Source organism: Vanellus vanellus, assembly GCF_965231255.1.
Source record: "Vanellus vanellus genome assembly, contig: HAP1_SCAFFOLD_1935, whole genome shotgun sequence".
In the NCBI taxonomy this organism is placed as follows: domain Eukaryota; kingdom Metazoa; phylum Chordata; class Aves; order Charadriiformes; family Charadriidae; genus Vanellus; species Vanellus vanellus.
This window is the reverse complement of record NW_028127531.1, coordinates 2,628-12,500: the sequence shown is the minus strand read 5'-3', so window position 1 is coordinate 12,500 and position 9,873 is coordinate 2,628. Positions and strand designations below refer to the sequence as shown.

At 55.7% G+C, this 9,873-nt stretch overlaps 1 protein-coding gene across 1 annotated transcript; it reads right to left on the bottom strand.

Moving 5' to 3' along the window:
- Positions 1-5,431: 5,431 nt before the first annotated feature.
- LOC309685211 (homeobox protein engrailed-2) lies at positions 5,432-8,056 on the bottom strand (the record flags this gene model as incomplete). Its single annotated transcript, XM_082501021.1, has 2 exons — positions 5,432-5,748; positions 7,504-8,056. 2 exons carry the CDS (start codon positions 8,054-8,056, stop codon positions 5,432-5,434), a joined length of 870 nt encoding a protein of 289 aa, XP_082357147.1.
- Between the last annotated feature and the right edge of the window lie 1,817 nt (positions 8,057-9,873).

The window sequence follows — 9,873 nt, the reverse complement described above, 5'->3', positions numbered from 1 at the left end:
GGACACGGACCCCTTTCCCACCCCCCACAATTCCATCCTTGAAGAGGAGTCGGAGAGGGCGAGGGCTGAGCTCCCCCGGTAGGGGAAGCCCCGGGGACACGCGGGGAGTGGGGTGCCCCCCCTCCTCCTCCCCGCTCACGTCGGTTCCCACGCACGGCCCCGCAGCAGAGGCGGATCATCCCGACGCGTGTGTGCCTCTCTTTTTTTCTTTCCTTCTTTTTTTTTTTTTTTTTTTTTTTTTTTGCCTACGTTAAAATGTGTCAAACGCCAAATTTAAATTTCTTTCCAGGTCGAGGAGACGGTGGGGCGAGAGGAAACGCGGGTGATAAACGTGGGCAGGCGGGGGCGGGCAGCGGGCAGGGGCGGGCAGCGGGCAGAGGGCTGCCGGTGCGGGTGTGGGTGTCGCGGCAGGCTCCGGCTTCCCCTCCTGCCTGGGCTCTTTCAGGCCGCTTATTCCGAGGCCGGGGCCGGGTTTTGGCCGGCAGCCTTGGCTGAGTTTGTCAGGGGTCCCAAATGTGCGACAGAGCAGATTGAGGTTGGGCTAGTGCTGGTTTTTAGCCTCAGGGATGGGCTCGGTGTGGGGATGGATTCCCCCCCCAACACCCCCCCAACACCCCCTCCCCAGCCCAGCTCCGCTGCCAGGGACCGTCCCGACTTTCTGCTAAGAAAACCGGGATTGCCTTCAGCTCCCCAAACGTGTCTGGGTGGGTTTCTGCCGGAGCCGCGGGTGCCAGGGAGCATCCCCCGGGCTGGCAAAGTAAAAAAGCTCTCTCCTCCCTGCACACCCTGCCACCCCCGGCTGCTGCTCCCGGGCTCATCCCGGGCTGCTCCGGCTCCATCCCGGAGGGAAGCGGGCACAAATCCTGCCCCGAGCACCCAGTTACAGCCCCCGCCCGGGGGGCTGCCGGCTTCCACTTTATTTGTGTGCTTGTTTGTTTTTAAGGCAACGCGAATTTGTTTATAAAATTGACTCGTGGCCCTTTGAAACAAATTGTTATTAACCTTCCCCTTCTGAGCGTTTCATAATCACAGATGTTAGTTTGGAGATGATATCCAAACATCCCAGGGGTACTTTTGATAGCTGCATGGGCGGGGATTGAATGCGGAGGTCGGATATTAAATCAGCGGGATACAGAATTACTTTTTTTCCACAAACCCGAGCTAGCTAAATAGTTTCCCCCTCTAACTCTGATATGCATTTCACAATAAATGGCGCGGGCATTTGCATATATAGTGCCTGGGTATGGGTTTGTATATCGCATGTGCGATATACTGCATTAACAGACAGCGGGGCGGAGGAACACCTTCACCGAACCTCAGTGCTCAGATGCTTATTGAACAGAGTTACGGAAAAAATACTCTTAATTAATTACACGGAGGGACTAGATGGCGCCGAGGAAGTGCAGATGTATTTTTGCTCGGCACTAAAATACTTTCCTGGGTTGGTTATCTTTATTTTATTTTATTTTATTTTTATAATGGAACTCCGCTGCTTTGGCTGGAGGGGAGGGAGCCTGCCCGGCTAGCAGTGAGCTGCCTGCCAGGAAAAAAACGCTGCCAGGCGGTGGGTGACTCCAGGGCAGCCCTGCCCCTGCCTGCTCCTGCTCCTGCCCCTGTCCCTGCCCCTGCCCCTGCCCCGTCCCGCTCCTGCCCCTGCCCCTGCCCCGACTCAGCCGGGGTTTTGGGGCTTGGCTTCGGGGCTTGTGTGGTTTGGAGCTGTGGTTTTGTCATTTCCAGAAAGGCTCCTTCAGCAAAGTAGTGTTGCTTCGCTCAAATTGCACGAGGCGCTTGTGCGGCAGCTCTTTCTGCTAAATTATTTTTACATTTTAAATTAACAGGGGCTAATATAGTTGTGCTGTCCTTCCCCGAGCCAGCGGGGAGCCGCTGGCCGGGCGTGGGAGCGCTGACTGGGCGGTGCACGGGAACCAGCAGCGGTTCAAAAGATGGCGAAAGGAGCAGCAGAGCAAGTGTCTCCGAACCTCTGCCTCTTCCCATGAAAAATTTACCACCACCACCCCCAAAAAAATATCGGAGGCAGGTGAGGGATCGCAGCCCGTGTGGGCCATTTGCTGCTCCCAGCTGAAAGCCCCGCTTCCCAATTGCAAATATTTTGTATTCTGGTCTGGATAAAATCCAGGCAGCAGCAGCGAGATATTTTCTGTCCTTGCTCCAGAAACCGAACTAACTTAAAGAAGTTTCCCTGCTTTTTTTTTTTTTTTTAACTTTAAACTAAATACATATTCCTGCTGAAGTCACACATCTGGTTTCTGTTCCCAGCTCTTCTTGCAGGCTGAGGGAGGACAGGTGGAAACTTTGCCCCACTGCACACTTAGGAGCGGGGCCAAAATTTCCCTCGGTGCAGGCTTCGTAGCTTCTTGAAAAAGAAAATCTCCGTGGGACTTATCCTCCGGTGTGTATCACACCCACGGTACCGTTTTGTCCCATCGGACAACCGGATCTATTTTTCAATCCAGATTTAAAACTCCTCTTTGGTCCCCACCGCCACGGATTTTCTCCCTCGGGATTATAAATCACCTGCCTCCGTGAGTGGAGGTGACAAAAAAAAAAACAAAACAAAACAAAAAAAAACCCCAACCAAACAAGAAATCTCCTTAAAGGCACGTAAACAAGAAAAGCTGGAAAAATAAAGGCTGTTTTGGGAAGCGAGCCCGGGAGCCTCCCCCGCCGCCGGCCGCGGCTCACAGCCCTTCTCCGAGCAGGTGAACCCCTCGGTGCACCATCCCAGCGGCATCTCTGCTCCCGGAGCAGCTTTAAAAAATAAAATAAATCAAAATTTAACACACGACACTCCCCTCCTCCCCCCCGGTGTTATCTGTGAATGCGTGTCCTGCAGCAGGAGCCGGCCTGGAGGGTGAGGATCTGACTATTTTGGAGCTCTTGTGCCCTTTGTGGGGGTGAGCGTTTTATTTCCGTCCAGCCTGTCCTAAAACCGTGGTACTGTCATTTTTCCGGGGATGCCAAGTATCTCACGGGGTGCTTGGAACGTGGCATCGGCAATATTCCCATCACCTCTCTTCCCGAGCTCCGAATCTACGTGTCTATCTAGCAGAGGTTTTCCAAACCGCAGCCTGCCAGGGCATCACACCACCGGGCGTTTAAAAGTCTTGCAAAGGTGAAACCTGTTGACAGTACGTGAGATTAAAGAGCTTTTCTTTTCCGTTTTCGGATGCTTTTTAACACGCCGGGTGCCTCAGAGGCGGGCTCCGTTACGGCTGGCGGTTGCCCCTCTCCTTCGCCTAGAAATGAATCCCCCAAAGTTTCTTCATGAAGTCAAAGGGCTGCTGAAACGCCTGACTGCAAAATCGCCTCTCTCCCAAACCGCCACGAAATTTACCCCCCCTCTAAACAGCCGAAACTACCAAATACTCCCTAACTCGAGCTCCAGTGCTCAGAACTGCGATCTAAAGACTATATAAACATAGAGGGATATATAGTCCCCAATAGCACTACTCCATTGCAACGTCTGAGTGACACCGTTCGTACTTCGTAATAAAGTGGGTTGGTGTGTTGGTGTTGTTTTTTTTTTTATTATTATTATTATTATTATTTAATGCAATTCTCGAGAATTGAAACACACAAAATGCAGCGAGAATGTTCACAATTTTGAAAGCACAGTTGTAAATAGAAACATTCATATTTCATCCGATTATAAATATTTGATACTGCAGTTGTAAAATGCACATGTTTTATAAACTGGAGAGAAGAAAAAAAAAATCCTTTGCTTTTTTGCTAAAAGGCAATGTCATTTCATCCTGGCTCTTAAGCAGCTGATGATTATTCACAAAATTTTAAATTACAGGTTTTATTTTATAGTTGGATTCTTTCCTTTTTTTTTTTTTTAAAGTTTATACTACTATGTACAATGTGTGTCTATTATAGCTGCAAAATAAAGAGGTTTTAAGGCAAAGCGAGAAGTTTCCCCCCCAACAGACAGCGTCGCAGGAGAGCAGCCGCCCACGCACACCCAGGCCCACGCGGGACACACACACACACACCCCGCGTACCGTGGGGGACACCACGCTCCGGGACAAACGGGTTAAACGCAGCACAACGCCTCGAACCCCCGAAAAACTCCAATTACAAGGAGCTGTCTGAGTGGGGGGGGGGGGCCGTGGGGAGAAACACACACTCCCACGGTGCCACGAAGCACCGCGCTAGCGGGGACCATGCCGTGGGATGGGGATGAGGATGGAGGGGAAGAGGAAACTAAAAATATTACTTTATTTGGGGGTGGGGGGGAATGCTCTCAAATGCTTCGAGGAGGTGGTGCCAGAGTGGAGCTGGACAACAACCCGTGGCCGACCCCTGGGGGGGGGCGGGGGGGGGGGGGGGAGCGGGACCGGGAGGGCGGCAGCGGGCCGGTACCGGTCCCGCTGCTCCCCTTCACGTGGGGGGGGACGACACACGACACAGGCTGGTGCTGCATCCCGGAGCAACTCCCGCTTTTCGGAGATGGGGGTCCCAAAGTTTTCCCAACAAGTTGGGGGGAGGCGGGGGGGGGATGTTAACCCCACCCCTGCATCCCTCATCCACGCCTGCATCCCGCATCCACACGCGCCCGTGGGTCTCGCTGGGGGTGATGAGCGAGTAGGGGCTCAGGAAAAGACCCCAGGCATATTTCAAGACGGTGCTTCGAGATTTGTTTCCCTATCGTTACTTATATGTATATATACTTTCTTTTTCTTTTTAAATTAAATTCTCCACGTCTATCCCCAAAGCCAGCCCCAGACACACACATCCCTCCCCGCAAAAAAAAAAAAAAAAAAAAAAAAAAAAAAGCGGGGCAAAAAAAGGAAAAAGAAAAAAAAGAAAAGAAAAAGGGGAAGGGGAAAAAAAAGGTAAAACTCATAGAACAAATAGGAGAACTATTTATTCGGTTCACAGTTGTGTGAAATGCAGCAATAAAAATCTTTGGACTTCAGCAAAAGTTGTTTTTAATTCTTTTTCTTTTTTTTTTTGAATTTCAAAAAACAGCGTCCAATGTCCATTAAAACAGCGCTTAAGTCTATAAAAATGTAACTTAAGCATTAAAAAAAAAAATCATAAAGTTAGCGTCTAAAATCTCCATACAACCGAAAAAAACCCAAACATCCGGCCCAAACCCCCGAAACCAAACCAAACCAAAGCAAAAAAAATAAAAAAAAATATTTTATAATCAGATATCTTGGATTTTTACACCACCTTACCTGTAAATTATATATACATAGAATATTGCAGAATTATATCTAATACACAATATTTTCACTATTAATGCTGGTATAATCTTTATACACTGGCCCTTATGTTTCTTTTTATTTTTTTTTTTAATTAAATTATTGCATTGTATAAACTTTGACTGCAAACGCCCCCCTCCCCCCCCACCTCCCCCACCTCCCTCCTTCCTCCCCCCCCCCCCCCCCCATCCCCTTGGCTATTCACTGTCCGACTTGCCGTCTTTCGCCGTGGTGGAGTGGTTGTAGAGCCCCTGGGCCATGAGGTGCACCGCCAGGGAGTTCTTGCTGCCCGTCGCCTTCTTGATCTTGGCTCGTTTATTCTGGAACCAGATTTTAATCTGGGATTCGTTGAGCCCCAGCTCCTGGGCCAGGCTCTGCCGCCGCTGCTCCGTCAGGTACCGGTTCGTCTGGAACTCGGCCTTGAGTCTCTGCAGCTGCTCGGCGGTGAAGGCGGTGCGCGGCCGCTTGTCCTCCTTGTTGGGGTTCTTCTTCTTTGGTTTGCGGGAGCGGGGACCTACGGCCGGGAGAGAGGAGAAGCACCGACACCGCCACGCTCCGCTGCGGGCGGCCCCACGCCGGACACTGTCCCGCGTGGGAAGTGTGCGTGTGTGGCACCCGCGCTCCTGCCCCACCACCCCCCCTCACCCCCTTCCTCCCCCCTCCCCCCCCCCCCCTCCACTAAGAAAAATAAACCCCTCTCGCTGCTTCCGCTGCCCGAGGATGCTCGGGAGGCGGCGGAACGGGAGCCGCGGCCCCCCCGGTGCCCCCGCTCCCCCCTTCACCCCGGCCAGAAACACATTTACCGACCCGCTTCGTCCCGGGGATGCCCCCGGCAAGTAAAACCCGCACCCCAGGCAGCGGCACGGAGCTAAATTTTATTTCCTGAGCAGATTTTTTTTTTTAATAAAACATTTTTTTTTTTAAGCAAACCATTTTACTTTTTTTTCTGCCTTTATTTTGTTTGGTTGGTTGGATGTTTTGGGTTTTTTCTGTTTGTTTTGATGGGTCGCGATAAAAAAAAAATAAAATAAAATGGAAATCAGCCGCCTGTTTACATTGCGAGAAGAAATCCGCCGCTTTGCTGCAGTGCCCATATGGCGTTGCACGGCCCGATCCGAATCGCCGGGATTATTCTCGGGAATATTATTCTCGGCAGCACAAGGAGCCTTTTCTGCCCGGGCCGAGCCATTGTGAGGATGTATGTTAATTAAATATTAACAAAGGAGAGCACTGGAGAACAATGGAGTAAATTCCAATTCAGCCCTGAATATTACCTCTGAGTAAGAGTTTGTTTTCAGATATTACGAACTAATTTTCAACTCGTCCTACAATCCCTCCTTCAGCTGGCCGGCTCTCCGGGTGAAAATCCTAGCTCGCTGCTTTTGTAAGAGAAAAAACCCTTTTTTTTTAATTTTATTTTTTTTCCCCCTTGGAGCAGATCTCCTGCGTGGTGCTTCCCATGCTTTCCCCCTATGGTTTCTACTTCTTTTTAAACGAGGGTTTTACCAATCTGCCGGGGCCGGCCCTGCTCTCCCCGCCGTAGCAGAAGGACATTTTACCCCCTGGCTTTTTTTTTTTTTATTATTATTATTTTTTCCCAATGTTTTTATCTATAATTTCAGGAGGTTCTGCCCCAGCCCTTGCCAAGAGGCGGACCCTGCCAAAGAAGTTCCCCGGCTCTTGGAAATGTCCCCCGGCCCCTACAGAGCTGACCTGCAGCACATGGGGGGAAATTAAAAGAAAGAAACGAAACGGCGGCAGCTCCGAGGCCTCTTTTAGAGAAATAAGCGGTCGCGGATTGTTTTTGGCTGGGCAAAAATAAGCAAAGCCAGGCGAGGCCTGTGGAAATCCACTCTCCCTTCCCCAAAACACAGCGCCGGGGGGATTTTCCCGGCAGGGAGAAAGGCAGCTCGCCGGGAGGACGAGCGGGGAGCCCTAAAGCCAGATTATTTATTATTTTTTTCCTTCTCTCTCTTTGATAAAACCCGGCGGTTGGGGAGAGATGCCCCGAGCCCCGGCGGCGGGGAGGGAGACACCCTCCGCTCCCTCCTCGTCCCTCCGGCTCCGCTCATCCCCAAGCCACCCCTTCACCCCCACCGCCCAAAAAACCCCACCAAACAACCCCCCAAAAAATCCCCATGAAGGAGGAGCGGGAAGGGGGGCGCGGGGTGCTTTCCCGGCCCCGCGGGCGGGCGGAGGCGAGCCGGGGAGCCCCGGGGAGGGGGCTGCGGCGGCGGGGAGAGGGTCGGCCCGGCGGGGCAGCTCTTACCTGAGGAGGGCCGGTCCGAGTACCGGGTGCAGTAAACCCAGGCGGGCCAGAGCATGGGCTGGTTCCCGGCGTTGGAACTGGCCTGGGAGCTATCCGAGTCCGAGCTCACCGACAGGTCGCCGCCGCTTAACCCCCGCGCTTTCAGGGCCGCCTCCAGCGCCGCGGGGTCCCCCCCCTTCTTGGCGGCGCCGTGCAGGGCCAGCCCGGCGGGGCCGCCGCCCTCCCCCCGGCCCGGCGAGCCCGCCCCGCCGCCGGGGAGCGGAGCCCCGGGGGCCGGCGCCGCGGCGGGGCTGCGGCGGCTCTCCGCGCCGGGTCGCCGGGGCTCTCCTCCGGGGCCGCCCGCCTCCTTCCTCCGCCCGAATTCGGGCCTCAGGATGTTGTCGATGAAGAAGTTGGTGATGCGGTGAGGGTGCGGGTGGGGGTGCGGGGGGTCACCGGGGGGAAGCAGCAGTCCCCGCCGCCCGCCGCCGCCGCCGCCGCCGGGCTCCGCGTCGCCGCCGGACTCCTGCGGCTCGGCCGCCTCCTCCCGGGGGCTCCGGCCGCCCTCCTCCATGCTGCGCGGCCGGGCCCGCCGACGGCTCCGCTGCCCGCCCCGCCGACGGCCGGGCGGCTGCCTAGCGCTTTTTGTTGTTGCTGTTGCAGTCGGTTGTTCTTTATTGTAATTTTTTTTTTAATATATATATTTTATATATATATATACACGCACGCACAGGTGTCTATTTGCTTTCGTTTCTCCTGGCCGCACCCGGCATTCAAAATCCAGAGTTTGCAAAAAAAATTTAAAAAAAAAATATTTATAGTAATTAAAAAAAAAAATTAAAAATAAGGAAAGAAAACCAGGGAGACCCCAAAGCCAGCAGCCGAGCCTCCACGAGTTCCAACTTTGCCAAAAATTAAAAATTACACGGGCTCCGGTCCTCCCGCCGCCGCTCGCCGCCTCCTGCCGCCGCTCAGCCGCTCGGTCCCGCGGCGCGCTGCCGCTTCTTTCCCCGGCCACCGCCGCCGCCGCCGCGCCTCATCCGCCGCCCCCGCGGAGAAAAAAAAAAAAAAATTAATAATACTAAAAAATAATAATTGGGGGGTGGAAGGTGGGGGGGTAAAGGAAAAAAAAAAAAAAAGAAAAAAACAAAACCAAACCCGCCCGGTGCCGGGGCGGGGGGGTGGTGGTGGTGGAGGCGGTGTCTCAGCAGCCGGTGTCCCGCGGAGGGCAGGGCGGTGAGGGGCTCCCCGCGGGGCTCCGGCCGGCAGCGCCTCGCCCCGCGCCGCCCCACGCCGCCCCGCGCCCGCACATGCGGGGGCCGCCGCGGGTCGGACGAGGGAGGGAACCGGGGATGGGGGGGGGGGGGGGTGAAGGGGGGAGCGGGGCGGGGGGGGGGGGCCGTCCCGCCCTGCCGCCCGCCCTGCACCGCGCCGCGCTGCGCTACGCCCCGGCGGCCGCCGCCACCGCCACCGCCGCCGCCGCGCCCCGGACACTTCCACTCCGGATTGTTGTCCTTTTAGGTTTTAACGGGGCCCCCGCCGGTGACGTCGCCGGCCCGGGCACTTCGACACGTGCCTCGGGCCAATGATAACGCGGGCATGCGCACACGTGGTGCGGGGAGCTCCGGTAAGTGACAGCACCCACGCCCCTCCCTCCCCCCCCAACCCACCCCCCCGCCACCACCACCCCCTCCGCATCCCCAAGCCGGGCCCGGCACCGCGGGGATGCGCGTGGGGGAGTGTGTGTGTGCGGGGGGGGGGTGCCACGCCGCGGGGCACCCTTATTGCCCCCTCCCCCCCCCCCCGATTTTGGGGGTTTTTAATTGCCCCGCTGTTTACCGGGGGGGGGGGGGGCGGCATCCCACAATTCCTTGCAGAAATGCATAAATAATATTAAGCTGAGCGGCGGTGATACAAAGGGGGTCCGGGGAGGGGGGGCGGAACGGGGCCCAGTCCGGTGCCTGCGGGTTGCCCCGGGGGGGGGGGGAAGCGCAGCGCGGTGCGGTAATTGACTCGTCCTTCCCGCAGCCCGACGGGAGCCTTTGATCTCCCCTGACTGCTCCCGAAACGGCAGCTCGGCGCCCCGCTCCCCCCTCCCCCCCCCAAAAAAAAGCCTGTCCATCACCCTCCGCCCCGTCCCCGTCCCCAAATCCCTGCTTCTGCGGGACGGGAAAGGGCCGCTGCTGTTTTGTCTTTTGTCTTTAGGGAGAAATCCCCCCCCCCTCCGGGGAACAAAATTAGGGAGCAAAGTGCAGTTGGATGGCCGAGGGCGCGGGAGGTGGGAGCTGAGGGGGTCGAGGGGCGCGGGTCCTCCGCGGGGTGCGCAAGAGGAGGGTGACGAGGTGGCTCGGGGGGGTCCTTCCCCCGCAGCCGGCCCGTTATCCCTCCGCG